This window comes from Filicampus tigris, chromosome 20 (genome assembly GCF_054856515.1).
Source record: "Filicampus tigris isolate MCC_2025a chromosome 20, RoL_Ftig_1.0, whole genome shotgun sequence".
In the NCBI taxonomy this organism is placed as follows: Eukaryota; Metazoa; Chordata; class Actinopteri; order Syngnathiformes; family Syngnathidae; genus Filicampus; species Filicampus tigris.
This window is the reverse complement of record NC_141236.1, coordinates 8,611,077-8,628,460: the sequence shown is the minus strand read 5'-3', so window position 1 is coordinate 8,628,460 and position 17,384 is coordinate 8,611,077. Positions and strand designations below refer to the sequence as shown.

General features: G+C 44.0%; 1 protein-coding gene across 1 annotated transcript; it reads right to left on the bottom strand.

Moving 5' to 3' along the window:
* Window positions 1-1,113: 1,113 nt before the first annotated feature.
* On the bottom strand, window positions 1,114-15,964 carry LOC147128165 (hormonally up-regulated neu tumor-associated kinase). Its single transcript, XM_086019009.1, has 14 exons — window positions 15,940-15,964; window positions 14,980-15,036; window positions 14,750-14,799; window positions 13,885-13,938; window positions 9,843-10,135; window positions 8,459-8,581; window positions 8,214-8,383; window positions 6,252-6,307; window positions 6,028-6,166; window positions 5,742-5,869; window positions 5,432-5,567; window positions 4,262-4,430; window positions 3,895-4,150; window positions 1,114-3,549 (listed from the first exon to the last, which is right to left on the bottom strand). Exons 5-14 carry the CDS (start codon window positions 10,035-10,037, stop codon window positions 3,005-3,007), a joined length of 1,917 nt encoding a protein of 638 aa, XP_085875135.1. The 5' UTR covers window positions 10,038-10,135; window positions 13,885-13,938; window positions 14,750-14,799; window positions 14,980-15,036; window positions 15,940-15,964; the 3' UTR covers window positions 1,114-3,004.
* Window positions 15,965-17,384: the final 1,420 nt, after the last annotated feature.

The window sequence follows — 17,384 nt, the reverse complement described above, 5'->3', positions numbered from 1 at the left end:
GGCTCGAACCCGGGTCTCCTGAACACCACGCAACTTCTTATACCACTCGGCCACGCTGACGGGAAAATTTCGAATTTTTGTTGTGTACTTATTGGATCATGATCAACAGTGTTTTTCATGGTCAATAGTGTCACGACGTGTTTTTCCTGCAGTCTTCCAAACATCCATCTATACAGCCATTACACGAGCCGCTTATCCTCAGTTAACATGAAAAAAAAAGAAATATACTTGGGGAGAGGGTTGGCATCCCTTGTGAAGTGGTCACTTAGCACGTGGACTGTGTGATGTCACTCAAACCTAACAAACAACCCCCCACCCCACCGCTGTTTACTACCACTAACTTCATGATGTCATCCATCAGTATAGGGTTTGCAAAGTCAACTTGGTTTGAAATTGAAGACGAACATGACAAAGAGGCAGTGTAGTTTGTTATTTTGCTTTATTGGTGATCGTAAATAAAGTGCTTGAATAAAACACACACGTGTCTTCTTGTCTGCTTCAGTCACAGTCGCAAATGTTTAGTTTGTGTTTTTGTTTCAAGATGCTTTGTCGTTAAAGACAACTCTGCTGGGAGGTTGAGAAGCGTGTCGTCTCGTTGAGAAGCGTCTCGTCTCGTTGGTTGAGGGGGAGTGGGTGGGTCGCGACTGGTCCGACAGGTCTGTAACCTGCACACACAACGAAACATGATGAAATCAAATTTAACAATAATAACTATTAATACTATTAGGGAGAAAAATAGGAAGACTTTCCGAGGGCCCCCCAAAGTATTAGGTGACGGGAATATACACCACCGCTCATCCAACACGCCTTACTAAACATGGTCGATTTTTTCCACAAAAAAACGCCTTACTATACCGTTACTATACATGGTCGGTTTTATTTTTACACAAAAAACGCCTCACTATATGCTTATTATATATGGTCGTTTTTTTTCACAAAAAAACGCCTTACTACACATGGTCGTTTTTTTTCACAAAAAAATTGCCTTACTATACCCTTCCTATTCATGGTCGTTTCACACAAAACGCATTAATTTTACATTAGGGGTGTAGCGGTACGATAAATCACATTTCGGTTGAGTTCGGTATATTTTCGGTACAAAAAACATTTATTTATGTTTTTTTAAATATGTTTATTTTGAAAAGATGACAAGAAAACAGTACTTAAAAAAAATAATAAAGAACCATTCAGTTGATATTCTAAGAAATTACACCAGAATTAAAAATACACTAACAATAAAGATCCCTTAATTTTGTAAATTATCAAGACACTGAAATCGTTAAATACTCAGCAGCAACAGCCTATGACACATCTAAGTATTGAAGTTCAAGACAAGTTGTCATTACAGTACATATTTACACTTTTTGTGATGAAAAACATACATACAATAACAGTTACAATTATTGCTGTCTATATTTGAACTATTTTTACAATGAAAAAAAAATACAGTAACTTTAAAAACTATTTACTAAATTGTATACACTTTTTAGGCGTTGACATCTTTGAACGTTCAACAGCATATTGTAACGTTATTTGTGTTGTGGTCGGATTTGTGTGTCGCTGAGTTATGATGTTTCCGAGGTTCATGAATGCATCGTACGGCAAGCGCGAGGAGCAGCGGAGCACGAAGAAGAGCGAGAGCGGTTGTACCTGGATGAATAAAAACGTGATAATCTACGTCTGACGGCGTGTTCCTGGAAGACGCTACACTATGATAAAGCTCGCTATTTAAATTTGACGTTTTTGGCTAAAACGACTGCTCGCTTCCTTGTCAAAGAAACATTCACAGTCGGATGATGCCGTGCAACAGAGCCGCCGAGCTCATGTAGCAATGTCACCACACAACTTTCGGACTTATCCACGTACCTTTCCCCATCTGCGATTTTAACAGGACAGCCAGAATGTTCCCAAACAGGAGACCGCAGGGACCTTCGAGCTCTGGCTCTTTTCTGGCTCTCTCTTTTGTGCCGCCACTCTCCTCTCCAGCGTGCAACAGTCAATAGCGCCCGTGCTTAAGATCGGGCTAATAATAAATAAAATAAAATAAATGAATAAAAACTGATCAGAAACGGCACGCAAGGTGGACCGAACATGCCATACCAAAACGTATCTATACACCCACGTGTACCGTCACACCCTTACTATACATGGTCGTTTTTTTGTTTGTTTGTTTTTTTCACAAAAAACGCCTTACTATACCCTTACTATACATGGTCATTTTTTAGAAATATAAAATTACTTAGTTTCAAACCCCAAAACGTGTTGTGAAGCCAAAGAGATAAACATGGATGACTTCCAAACATACACTTAGCTTATGACTTTGCTCCATTTAAAAAAAAGTCTTATGAGGACCACTGCAACTGTAAGTCGTTTTGGCACCACAGCTTTTCCTATTTTACTTCTTTAATCTGTGTCATTCTTCCATATAAACAGCAGTGACACAAAAATGTTGGGTGAAGCTGAATTGGCAATTTTTCCACTTTCAGAGCCATAAAAGAGGCGGGATGTGTTGTATGTACAGTATTCATGTGCAGCAGGGGTCACCAACCTTTCTGAAACTGAGAGCTACTTCTTGGGTACCGATTATGGGAAGGGCTACCAGTTAGATATCACTTCAGAATTTTCATTTACATGAATACACTGAGCATGTTAATTATTTCTCATAATTAGGAAACATAAATATCAACATGCAACATTACCTCTGTAAACACCTGCCACTGTTTATATTTTCACATAATCACTTCTACAACATTCCTGGATAATCACAATGTCCCATCACTGGTCAGCAAGTTTAGGAACAGGCCCATGGGCTACTCATCTGGTCCTTCGGGGCTACCTGATTCCCGCGGGCACCACTTGGTGACCCCTGATGTACAGTATATGTGCATATGTGCATTTTTTTCAAGAGAAAAGCAATTCCATCATTTTTGGGGGATTTTTTTTTTTTATGTCGTTTTTCGAAAAATTCTCCTGCTTGTGTTGCGGGCTGCCTCTTTGTGACATGTCAGCAATCCATACTGCGCATCCTGTCGGTCTTGCGTTGCAGGGCAGCAGGTAGCAGCGGCAGGTTGAGCTCCGTCATCCGTCGCCGAGGATTCGAGTGGAACTTCGCAATGGAGTTCCTCTTGGTTCCCGTTGCCTTCCCGCCCTTTGAAGCCAATGCGTTTCTCTGCAAGGGGCAAGTCGGAGTTTTGGACCCACTCACTTGCAGTCCTGAGGGATCGGGCAGGCTCCACAAAACCTTCCCGCCTCGTTCGTCTTTCAATCCTTGGTTGCGCAGGCGTGGCAGCGTTGCGGGCGGAGTTCTATGCATGGTTTCCAGGTGCATTCTGGGAGAAGCGACGCTTTTCTGTGGTACGTCGAACCTCAGGACGGCCTCCATCGGACCCCCGCCGATGAGCTGTCGCGCCAGTTGGATGGGCCTCGAGATGCCGCCGCCTCCAACTGGATCGGCTGACAAGGGGGCGTGGCAAGAGGCGGAGTCACACAGGTGTGATGCAGCGGTTTTGGGAGGTGAAAGATTGACCACTTGGTCTTTTGATCCCATCACTACAAGGAGATTCATAGAAATGGTCATCAACAGTACGAAAAGTTGTCGTCAAAAAATAAACATTTGTTTTCAAAACGCTTCTATTAAGAAAAATAAATTATTTTCACAAAAGTTTTAATAACATAAAGGTTGTGTTTAAAAATCAACTTCTTTTTAATAAAGTACAGTGATCCCTCATTTATTGCGGTTAATGGGGACCAGAAACCGGCGCGATTATTATTATTATTTTATATTATATTTAAACGTTTTATTTGATGGGAATAAGCTTAAAATCTAAAAGAAAAAAAGAGCTTGATTAAACTCCTAAAAGAAGGGTTTTTTTGGTTGTTTTTATGGTGATGTACCGTCAGGAAGAAGCAGAGTGTCCCTCTTATTCAAGATGGCGGCGGCGTCCTCATCAGTGGCCTCTGGAGACAGTCTGAGAGGGAGCAGGGAGGAAGACGCCGCTCTGTTGTCATCATCATCATCATCATGATCTTGATCTTGATCTAGTCCTGGTGGCGGCTGCCGGGGTCTGGTGCCGCCGCACCGCCGCTCTGCCATTTGCCTGTTTTCTTTGGGACGTCTGCTCTTCATCTTTTTCTCCTTGACGGTGTCGCTCTGAAACGAGGCGGCGTGGCGTAAAGGTTCCAAAAAGGCCGATTAAACAGCTGAGCAATTGACTGACGAGCAAACTTGCCAACCCACCAACTGACTGAGTGACGATCTAACCTTGACACATCGGCGGCTCCTCTTGACCTTGGCGAGTAGCAAATGGTAGGCGGCCATGATGGCGGAGGGCCTGTTGTCGACGAGCGTGCGCGTGACCTCCGAGGTCGAGTAGCCCAGCGTGTCCGTCATGTACGCCAGCACCAATGGGTCCACATCGCCAACGTGCAGCCTGCGCAGGGTTGACAGACAAGTAGCTGCATGATGCATTGCTACACTAGCGCTTTGCTCATTTGTTTCAACCAGTGGCGGGTTTGCATTTGCTAGCTGGGCCCTTCAGTGGGGATTTATTTGACTTAATCCACCAATTTCTAACAACCACAATCAAGTCACAATTATAGAAACCAACAATACTATGCAAAAACGCAGTTCACAATGGACTGTGGCCTATGTTCAAGATCCCCCCCGACCCCAGTGAAAACACTTTCTTGTTCGAAACTATTGAACTTTTCCCCACTCGAAATCTAAAGCAAACGATGGCGCCTCGCAGCCACTAGGGGGCGTGTTCGCATCGCGGATCGGCGAGCACGGCCACTTAGGCGTGATGACATTTCCACACAGCTCCATAAAAGCCTTCAAGTTACACTTTATTGCACGAAAGCTGTCACACTGACGACCACAACAATTTTCATTTGCCTTCATTTCCTTCGGCTCAATACTCTCGGATTACAAAACTCACACCAACAATGCTATAAATGGGGGGATTTTCTCCAAGGGAACCAGAAGGAAAAATACTGATGTTAACATGAGGATGTGTTTGTGTGTTCTCCCTGTGATTGTGTGTCAGTGACATTTGGAACTTGGGCCTAAAGTAGGGACTGGAACTTAACTCTTACTACCACCACAATCACGTCGCAGTATTAGAAACCCTAAATACAAAATTTGAACCAATCAGATTTCAGTGCTCTGGCCGTCTGATGACACGTTTGAACTTTGATATAGAAACAGTCACATTGCTAGTTAAGTTGAAGTTACACGGACCAGCACCCCTGACTCTGAAGACCCTGATTGACATGATAACACAGAGGCTGAAATCTGACGAGACCAAAAAAAATAACAAACAAATAAAAATGTACTAGAGAGAAGGACCGAATGAAGAGACTGGGCTGTTGGGAACAGGCAGCGAGAGGACTTTGCTGTCCCTGACTCCTCGCCACGGCGTAGCGCACGTACCTGTTGCTGTGCGAGAGCGTGTGTAGCGGCCTCTTGGCGTAGCCTTCGTTGATCCAGGCCCCCTCCATGGCGGCTCGGATGCTGGGTCTTTTGTCAGGGTCGGCTTGCAGCAGAGACAGCACAAACGTCACCGCACCTGTCAGATGGATGACTCAAATGTCACTCGGGAGAGAGCCGACCTCCCCCAAGGCCAAGCAATCCGAAATGTGTCCTGTTACTGAACTCCGTCACAAAGGACAAGGCTCCAATTTTGATTTCATTTCTTGCCTAACTTTTTGTGATTGGTATCGTGTATGTGGCCGTTGCGGACCTTTGCTGATCTCACTGGGGATGTGTGCCATGTCGCCGTCCACCATCTTGTGGTGCAGATTTTTGATGTTGAAGGGCTCCACGGTGAAGGGCAGCGTGCCGGTCAGCATGGCGAACACGCACACGCCTCTGACAGCACACACACGCGCACACGTCACTCACTAATAGGCCACGCAACCAACACACGAATACTACAGTACGTACAATTACTAAACTTTACGTTACGTCCTCTGTTATGTTTGTATTCAGTGCAGTGCGATTTTTTTATTTTTAATGACGTGACTTACACGGACCACACGTCCACTTTGGGTCCATACTTCCTGTGGGCGAGGAGCTCAGGGGCGGCGTAGGCGGGGCTTCCGCACTGGGTGCTGAGCAGCTCCGGAGGCAAAGACTCCGACCTCAGCGTGTTGCTCAGGCCAAAATCTGCAAGCAGAACAGAAACAAGTCACCCGTGTGACGTGTTTGCTCCAAACACTTTGACCTTCGCTGTAGCGCTTCGAGGACGTACCCACGATCTTGATGTTGTTGTGCTCGTCCAGCAGGAAGTTCTCAATCTTCAAATCTCTGAAACAAGACAACAACATAAGGATCCGAGTCATATGTTCATCGTCATATTTTGATGATAGTCGTGTGGTGGATTCGTTTTTGGAATGAATTGAAATGCCAATTCCAGCTCCGAATACACGTCCCACAAAATGTGATTATACTACGTCTTGTTTTGAAACCACGCCCCACTCAACTGTCAATCAAATACCTCAAATAATCAATCAAATAATATGAACGGAGAAAATTAATACTACTTCATCTACATGTTTCCTATGTCTACACATGGAGCCATGAAAATAAAACCACTTGAACCTTCCCACCGGGTTGTCGCATGGTTTTGGCATGCTGGGAAAACGAGGCACTCTAAAACTCACATGCAAGCTGGACTTTTGCTTTTCTTAAGAAAAATGTCCCCCCTTCTAGCACTTCCCCCTTTCTCACTATGATGTGCGCACCCACGGCTGACAACGAGGCGCTCTAAAGTGGCCACACCAGAGAACGATCCAAAGGGAAGATGCATTTTCGGGGTGTAGGCATCACTAGCTAGCTAACGGCACATCGCAATCGCACCTGACAACTGCTGATGTGAACGAAGGTGCTCACGTGTTTATATAGTGGGGGAAGAATGACTCATGTCGGACGCCATTTTAGCCACGCCCCCCCAGAAAAAAAGGAAAACTGAAATGGTGAAAAAAAATACTGAGTCCTACATAATTCAACATTTTTGCACATTTTTAGCAATTCCCTTCAAAAATGTACACACGTAATGTGCTTCATAACAAATGTCTGAATTCATCTCACAAGGCGCCATCTTGGATGTTGACGCACCCAAAGAGGCTCTGAAGGCTCCATGAACATCTGCGCTCGCCATCCGCCTCGGGAATCATGCGTGTTGCTTTCAAGTCGGTTCATCTCAACAGCAGATGCGGAGAAACGGGACAAAAGCAGACAAAGCCAGACGGACGACAAAGAACTGAGGAAAGAGCCGCCGCCAAGGGACCCCAAAAAAACACTTGCGGTAAACCCCCTGAACGTGGGGGAGCAGGAAGTGGCTTGGAGTGCAAATTTTCCATTTATTTCCATTTTAATCACGTCTCGGTGCGTGTGTGTGCGCCAGTGTGTGTTTGGCCGTCGTTGAGGGACTTCATTAGAGAGGAAGTCAGTGATGTCGTGATGATGTGTGAATCATGGCGCCGGCGCAGCGTGATGAGGTCATTGCCTGGTAATCACATTCCCACCTTTGGAGGAGCCAAACCTCTTAAAAGCATGCCCTGCTGCACTCCGTGTGTGTGTGTGTGCGTGCAAAAGTCACACCTTCTAGTCGCATACTGCAGCCACATTTTTCTGCATTTGAATTCCTGTGTGTGTGTGTGTGTGTGCCTGTGTACACGCTCGTCAGTGGCGGGAAGTAACAATGTACAAGTACCTTGCTACTGTACTCAAGTATTTATTTTTCTGACGACTTTTACATCTGAAAGCTTTTTTGTCAAAATGAGCTTGGTACTTTTTTCAACCGCAACGACATGTTAAAAAAAAAAAAGCTGTAAATAGAAGACTTACTGTCAATTGAAGGTAAAATTCATTTTGACTTTTCTACTTTCAGTACATTTCAAAATCTGATCTAGTACTTTTTGATGGATGAAATTTCATTGAACATGATGACATAACAGGTGGTAGCGGTGGCCTCTGCGAAGACCCAATACCTCAAAATAAATAAAAAATAAATAATCCCTGATTATTATTTTTACTGAAGTACATTGAGGCGTTGAATCAGTACTTCAACTTTTACCAGAGTATTTTTTTTTACTAAATTTTTCTTTCTTCAAATGTCTTTGTACTTAAGTACAGAGTTTCAGGGTTTGTCATCTTAATGCTCATACAGTGTGTGTGTGGGTGTGTGTAAGTGTGTGTGGGTGTGTGTCACCTGTGCACGACGCCATGCTGGTGGAGGTGCGCCACCGCCGACAGGATCTGTCGTGCGTACCGTCGCACCTCCTTCTCCGGCAGACGCTTCCTGTCGCAGATACGCTCCATCAGGTCGCCGCCGCCACACAACTCCAGCACCATATAGAAGCTGTTGTCCGTCTCCAGCGTCTACACACACCCACACACACACACACACACGCGGGGTAAAGATACCATTTAAAATAGCGTATATAACTTGGTTACCTCCAGCAGGATGACGACGTTCGGGTGCCGTATCATCTGGTGGATGTGAGGCTCTCTCTTCATGTTCTTTTGGACGTAAGAGTCCTGACGCGCTTTCTTCTTGTTAATCACCTTGATGGCCACCTCAACACACAAATGTAATACGGTAAGTGAGTCAGTAAGCAGTTAGGTGGGTAAGTCAGTAAATGCAGGTTCAAAGAAAATGATTGAAAAAAATATGGGTTGTGTGTGGATTGTCGCCGGGATTAAATGGTAAAAACCCTGAGGAAAACTGCTGTAACTAAATAAATAATAATAAAAAAATAATAATAATTGTCAAAAATTATCAAAGCAATGCATTCATAAATCCAGATTGATTAGATTGAAATAAAAATTAAATGGGACTATTGTTGGAGAAATACTCACAAAAAAATAAAATGAACTAAATCAATAAATAAGTCACTAAATAAATACATTACATTTAAATAAATGATCAAATAAGAAAAAAAGGGATGCGGGTGCAGACTGTCAAGAAAATTAAACGGGCACGCCTATGGAAAAAATAACTGAAAGCAATAATGATGACAAAATAAAAAAAATGAGTAACAGTTTAGGAAAAAAATGAATATAGTTATTAAAATCGTATATTTCAGAAAAATGTCTTTGGATAGTCAAAAGGGAGTGTCCATGAAAATACATAAACAAAGAAAGAAAAAAAAAAGACCTAAAACTGTATATTTGAAGTTGTGCGCTCAAAATCACACCAAATAAGAACTATGGTCTAACGTTCAAACAAGGTGAAAGGTCATCAGATGTAAACATGCAGTTAGTTTGCTCGTTACCGTAGCAACAGGCACATGCACAGACATGTCTGGGGGCAGGTGCTCAAGCCCAAAAAAAGGCCCCAATCGCCAAAATTGTTCATATAATTAAGGGAAAAAAACAATTTGTATTCATTTCCGTTAACACAACCAATTCTGTCGATAATACAACCATTAACAAAGAAGGTGAAGGGAAGCTACAAGTGTACATAAGTCTACACACCCCGGTTCAAAAGGCAGGTTTGTGTGATACACAAAATTGGACCAAGGTTTTAAACATTTTTTTCCACTGAAACTTATTTTTGAGAGGGAAATTAACAGTGTTGAATTTTGTTTACCATTTTTGAAATATAGAATATTGATAATTGAAGAAAAAACTTTTTGTTACAGACCTACAGTATATCTCTAAACAAAATTGAGTCGAGTTGTTTAGTCCAGGTCAAAAGGACAGGTGCTTGAGCACCACCTAGTGGCTATGCGTACACGTGCCTGCATAGCAACATGGCGCTCCATGAAACGCCTTCATAATACAGGATGCGTCACATAGCGGTCAAGTGTTCCTAATCAAGTGAGCAGAGTGTGACCTTCTCTCCGGTTGCGATGTGGAGGCCCTCCATCACCGTGGCGAAGGAGCCCTTGTTGATCATCTTGCCCACCAGGTAGGAGCCCACCCGCTTGGTGTGGGGGAAACTCCTCAGCAGGTCCTTGCAGGGGGCCGTCAACAAGGCCGGGCCTGCGCCCCCACCGCCCCCCTTCCACTTCACTGCGGCGCCCGGCATCGGGAAGCCTGCCTCATGGTTGGTCGCTGAGGAGAGACGCGAGAAAGCGTCGCAGCTGCTTCCCGCTGACCCGCTGGTGCGTCATTAACTCTTCTTTTCTGCCGGTGACATGCGACACCCTAATTATGCCCCCCCCCACACACACACACATATGTACACACACACTCCCTTCTGCATTGCTTCCACACAGTTACACAGTAACCACTCAAGCTCTCTTACTTCCACCTGCTCTCTTACCTGTGATGAGCTCTCAGGGCCACATGCAGAAGCAGTCACCTACATTTACAGCTACAATTTGTTGCTAAATACATTAGACATGTTTGAAGAAAACCGCTGTAAACACACGCAAAGTACGACGACTATTCAGTACTCCATTGTGGAGCTGTAGCCTTGAACTGTTTTTCACCGCTCCAGTTTCCTGATTGTTTTTAAAACGGCGCAGTATGACCAAATCGATTATTGAGCCCCACTAAATAAGGACTGGAGCAGTTAGCTAGCTATCTTATGTCCCAAATATACATCTTCGCTTCGGATAGTTCGATGGTGTGGTCGCTTTAGAGTGCCTCGTTGTCAGCCGCGAGTGCGTGCACGTCACGGTGAGAAAGTGCAAGGAGGAGGGATTTTTTTTTTTGGGTGTACATCAGCCATTTAAAGGGCTAGAGGGGGCAATAGCGATCAGTGGAAAACAGAGGTGAGGTTTCATGCTAGCGCCTGCCATTGAACTCCATCACCACGTGTGTGTGTGTGTGTGTGTGTGTGAGGGCGGTGTCTCAGATTGCAGTGTGTCGTACTCACTCACTAGATGCTCCAATATGCATTGTAACACGACACGCAAACATGCACGTCTACTCTGATTGGTTGCTCACGCACACACACACGCATTGCTACTACTGTTGGATAGCTAAAATATTTATGTTGTCAAGTTTTGTAACAGATTTTTTTGGGAGCCATGCATGCACATCGCAGTTTGGCTCTTCACATAATAAAGTGGCCTTGTGCAGGGGTCACCTTTTTTTAAATTTCATGATATCTGACTCATGCAGTAATTTTTATTATTGCTCTCATTAAATCATCATTAGTGTATTAATTGTCAAACCAGATGAGCTCTCACTGCTGCTCTCTAGCGGCCAAAGTGCTACAGTGCAGCTCGTGTGTTTTGAACGCCACACGAATGCCACGTTCTGACATCTAATTACGCAATGACATCATCAACGATTAGACCCGCATTTAGCGACGCAACACGACATGTGATGTCACTTCCTGTCCGTTTGGGGCCTGTTGCAAAAATAAAGACCCCGCCCCCAAGTTAAGAAAAAGGAATTTGGGTATAGTGAGAAGCAATGAGGTGGAATATTTCCTTGTTTTTCGAGGAGAAAGCTGCGGCCCTTGTGGTCGGCTATGCAGTACAGTGCGTGGATGTGTGTGTCCGTGTGCGTGTGTGCCGATACGTTTGTCTGTGCGTGTGGATGCGTGTGCTTGTGTGTGCGGGCTGAGTATGTGCGTTTAGATAACGTATGTGCATTTATATGTGCATGCTTGTGTGTATTAGCGTGTACGTGCAGTCTGGGTTTGTGTGTGTGATTATGTGTGTGCGTTTGACCTAATATGTTTGCGTGAGTATACTGTACGTGCGAACGTGCATATGTTTGTGTTGGTGTGCGCATATACGTGTGTGACGAGTGGTGACGGGAGGCTCGGCCCACTGCTTTCTTTAGCCTTCTGCAGGGTTTCCCTACTAAAAGGCCCAATTAAAGTAAAAACAAAAACGAACACACGCACACACACTGGTATGCATTGAACACGCACACACGCGCGCGCACCCCCGCACACACCCTTGGCTGCTTAAATGTCCTGCTTATTAAAGCATTATGTGGTGCAGATTTGTGGGTGCGTGTGTGTTAAATGCATACCAGTGTGTGTGTATGTGTGTGTGCGTGTGGGACACATGTGGGTCGGGCCGCCAGGAAATGACTGGTTCGCTTCACTCTTGTCATCACCTTCCAACACGTTTCTTTCACATTTCAATTTGGGGAGCGGCGCAGCGGGCAGCGCGCGCGCTAGCGCGCGCGCACACGCACATATTGTGCATATGCGAGCACACGCGGTCCACATTTGCAGCGATGCTGGTTTTGCCCTCACAAACTTGCAGTGTGTGGACAGATTGACAGTATTTAAAGTCATCAGATTGTGCGGGCAGGTGTCCCTAATCAAGTGTCTGGTGAAATAAAGTTAAGTGTGCAAATATACGTCATTTTTTAATGGAGAATAAACCGGTAAAAAATAAACGATTGTTCAGTTTAAAATAGTTATAAATAACTAAATAACTAAATAAATCAAAAGCATTGCCAGCATGTATTAACTCTGGAGCTCTGCTAAAGAGGCTAATAGGTGACCAAGTGTTGTAGGTCCCCAAATGGGAAGTGGTGCATTCAGGTGCCAGGCTGCTCATTCTGGCTCCCAAAGCGGGGGCGCAGTGGCGTCAAAGCGCACTTTGTGCCAAATAAGAGCGGCCGCTTGTTGGTGAAAATGTCGCCATTGACGCCGCTTCAATTAGTTGGCATGAGCGTGAGGATAATCGTTCGCTTAATGACGGTGCTTTCAGAAGGCTCATTAATGACTCTTGTGAAATATTTCCATCAACAAACACTCCCCTTCTTCTTCCTCTTCCTTTGCTCACCTCATTTGATTTAGCTCGTTAAAAAAACTGTTATATAGTATTGCCGTGAGTCACAACTTGAATTCATTCTCCTCCTCTTTCATAATTTTAAACTACATCGCCCTCCTCTGCACTTTGCTCGTTGAACAGTTTGCTCTGACCAATCGGTGGTCGCAAAAATGCTGACATCATTGAGGGCCAGCGCTCTGGCCCTGTGAGGAGGGCAAATTTGAAATCTGATTGTGTCAAGAAATAGTTCCACTGGGTTACCTATAGTCACAGGTTGAAGTAACCTAACATGGAGTTGAAGTTACACAAGCCAGCATTCGTCATTCTGAAGGCCCTGGGCGGATTGGATTGACACGGCAACACAAAGAGACTGAAATCTGATTGGACGGAAATAACATCTAAATACATGCACTGAATGCAGTGCAGCAACTTAGCAAAAAAAAAAAAAAAAAAAAAGACAATTTCATTGAACAAATGTCCGAATTTGGATAGTAAACGTCGGCCAGTGCTTCCGATAATGTTTAGGTCGGCACCGTTCAAAACCGGACTTGAGTGAGTGTGCTTCTGCTGCATAATGTTGTCACAAGTGCTCAATGCCAATGAAGTGCTAAGTGTTGCTTTTTATGGGGAGGAAACATACTGGAGCAGCGTGTGCGTGCGTGCGTGCGTGCGTGTGTGCGTCTCTCTCTCTCACACACACACACACACATACAGCAGTAGAATATGTTGTGAGTTACAACCTGTTCACTGACGGGACGGGCCCCTTAAGCTTTTTCCTCACTAGCTCATTAGCCCTTATGTGCGTTGCATTGTGGGAGTACTATAGTACATTTATGTGCATGTTTACGTGTCTAAGTGTGTTCATGTGTGTGTTAGAATCTGTTCCCAATTGCTAACTCTTAATTAGCCCGCGAAAGCGAGACCCGGTCCACTCAAAGCCACGTTGACGGAGTCCCGTACAGCCCAACAACCACCATGTTGTTAAGCTGCTGCAAGAAGGCTATTGAATCGAAAGATATTTCAAATAAATATGGCGGGGTTTTCACCACTAAAATCGGCAGATTCGAAAATATCAATGACGAGGGCGAACTGGGTCGCAGGTGAAATCAGTGCCTAGATGTTATTTACGGGTCGTTTATTGTTATGAGTGAGGAACACTATTGAGCATTTTGAGTGTGGTACCTGCCAACGAAGGGCCCCGTCATGGTGACTTTCTTGGGTCACCAACACTGACAGCTGGAAAACACACAACACACATACAGTACATATACATGCTCACAGGAAACGGAATTAGAGGGGATTATTGACAGAAGCTCCCGGCACACCTCGCTCCCCGTGACACCTTTGTTGTGACTTGTGTAGTAAAAATGTGTTTCTGTGTGAACGGCACGCCGTAAAGTGTATCCTTCCTTATTAGCCCGTGCGCGAGCGCGCGCGCGTGCGTGTTCATTAAGCACGTGTTATGTTGTTAATAGCACACCTCGTTGGCTGGCAAAAATCAGGCCGTTAAAACGTTGCACAACTGTGCTTGTGTGCTGCACAAAGACCGGCTTGTGTGTGTGTGTGTGTGTGTTTGTGTTTAAGCGCAACACAAGTCATGTCTAGTTGTATACAGCTAATTTAAAAGAAGAAAAAAAAAAAGTGGAAATAAAAGGTATTTGCGGGGCTGCCGGTAGCATGTCAAGGCAACAGGTGTTGCCAAGTAAGTCCAAACAGTAAGGCTGTTTTAGCCAATAGGAAGCCAGAAAAAAGTCATTTTATTAAAAGGCATAATGGCAAATAAATAATACTCTAATTACCAAAAAAAAAAAATACTAATTTTAAAGTGAAAGTCAACCCAGACATATTTTTTTCCAGAATATGTTCTATGCAGGCCCACTAGTTGAAATGCGGCATCCTGATGAATATTGCGTTTGTGGAATATAAGTTTAGCAGCAAAATCCACCCATTTTCAGCCATCTTACGGGGCGGCCATTTTGTCACTTCTGTCGACTGAAAATGACATCACAACTGCTCAGGGGTCAGGTAACGACCAATCACGGCTCACCTGTTTTCTGAAGCTATGATCCGAAGGGAATTTGCATTTTCAGGGCATGGCTGTTGAAAAGCGAAATAAACAAATACACTTGTCAATGGCACTCTACATTCTTTTTTAAAATTATGTTATATAAATATTTGTTATGCAATACAGGGATATTTGTCTTTGTTGCAAACATATAAACAACCTTTCGGGGGGCATATGGAATGGATGTCCGTGTGATGTCCGTGCCAACTTACAAACGTCACGATCGCAGGAAGCAACAGCGCTGCTGAGTCAAATCTTCAAAAGACTTCCTGGTAGAAAAAAAGGATTGGGACGCACTCCAGGCGGTGAAAAGTCGAGAAGCACGAGATGCACGTCTTTAGGTCAAGGTTTTCAACAGACGTATTCTTCCAAACCAAACATATCCGAGCACACCTCGATGAGCCCTCGGATTGACTGATTAAATAAAAAGCTGTGTCCCAATACTTTTGTCTCCGTTACCAACAAGTTAAACAGATTTGGAAGAGCCAAACAAGAGCCCGGATGAAATCAGAAATACAGAAAAGGGTTCCGCTCCAAAGCCTATCCCTTGTAAATTCCACATCTTTGATATCATTTACAAGAGAGATTTGCATGCCGTCTTGTGCGAGAACCACTCGGCATCGTCCAAAGTTTATTTGAAGATGAAATAGTCATGAATGGATGAATGCATGGGCTGTTAAAACATTACAACGCATCTGGACGAGGGCGTGTAGCCAGGCTGTGGTGGCGCTTGGCAGGCAGCGACGGCAACGTAAAGAACAAAAACGTTAAAAAATGTCATTTTAGTCCCCCCCCAAAAAGAAGGAAATTGCGAAGAAAAAAAAAGTCAGAATTTTACAATATGTTGAAGGGGATAAAAAATAATTGATCAAAAAAAAATCTTATTGGGAGAAAAAAGTAGTCATTTTACGACAAAATGTAAATATTTTTGGATGGGAAAAATTGTGGCAGCTAAAAAAAAAAGAAAATAAGAAATACTGTAACATGAATGAGTAAAACTAAAATTTGGTGGAAAAAAAAAAATTAACTTGCAGTCATTTTATGAGGCGGAGCCCCCACCCCCAGCAATTTTACAAAAACAAAGGTTGCACTACTTTGTGAAAATCTGTATCTGATTATTTTCAGTATAAAAAGAGAAACGTTTCTCAAAGTTTTTTTTTGAGTTACCTCACCTGTGATTGGCTGGCAAGCAGTCCAGTTTGTCCCTCGACTCTTGTCCAAGATCAGCTTGGGTGGGCTCCAGCACAACAGCCATCCCTAGTGATGATAAAAGATGGATGAATCCATATACTTTCATTTTCATACATCATTTTATGAAGAAAAAGAAAAATCATGATCATAAATCATGAAGGGTAAAAAACAAAATGCATCTTTCATAAAATATATGAAAGGAAAGTCGTCATTTTCTGACCCCCCCCCAAAAAATATGAGTTGGACCCGCTGCACACCGAGCAAAGCAGTGGGACAAAAGTTTAATGGTCTGTATGCTTTTCCATTGAACCACAAAAACAAGGTGCGAGTGTCAAGGAAGAAACCCATTTCCATCCACACTTTGGAGACAGAGACTCTCTATGCTTTGCTTTATAGCCACGGATACATATGATATTAGAACTATAGTCACTTTCAGTATTATTGCAAAACACAACACACATTCTGCATATCCTGCATTGCTGACTTGAATCACGGAAACTTTTTTTTGGGCGTGAAAGCTCGTGTGTATTATTGTTGGCTTTTGCATCTGTAAGGTGGTGTTTTTAATCATCAAATTTAGAATCGCAGCGAAACCATTGGTCGTCTCATGGAAATAATGTCGCTCGGTGTGTGAAGAAATATTCCAAGAAGAAAGTCGTAATTTAGAAATTATGAAACGATAACAAAGTGAAGTCAGCATCTTTTCCAGTCCATTTTTAGCGCTGCTTTTAGGAAGACAGACGGGCACGCCGCAGGCATCAAAAGATGGCGGATGGGAATATTTTCTCGTTGTCATCACTTATTGCACTCCGCCCCCCCCCAAAGGCCCGTTCACAGTGTGGCCCCGGCCCCTTTCCCCCCACCCCCCTTTTTACCCGTCTTTCATCCCGTAAAGACTGAATCCAAACACTCCGACTTCCCCTGCACTCATCTTTTATTAATCACATCTCAGCGCCGCGTCGCCTTCTCACACACACACACACGCACACACACATGCACACGTGCTCAAAAACGCCTCAAGTGTTTCATAGTCGGTGCACCCCTGGGCTCGTTTAAGGCCTGAAGAGGTGTTGAAGAAGGATTAGCGCACACACACGCATGCACACACGCTCAACACATGCACGGCCAGCGGATATTCCGGGCGTTGTTGTTCCAGGTGTGGAGTCATCGGGGGTCTCCATGCTGTGACCCCGTTATCCCGGGAAGAGGGAGGAAGAGACGCTGGATGAAAAACACATTTCTCGCCCGAGGCCGTATCACCGAGGACAAAGCCGCCAGGAAAAAAAAAAAAAAAAAAAAAAGTTTAGGGCTTCAAACCAAAGCAGACAAAAAAATTATATATTTTGGGGGAAGAGAATGTAGCAGGTTTTAGATAACAAAAGTGGTCTTCTTAGTAGAAAAAAACTTTGGATTTTTCCAAAGGATA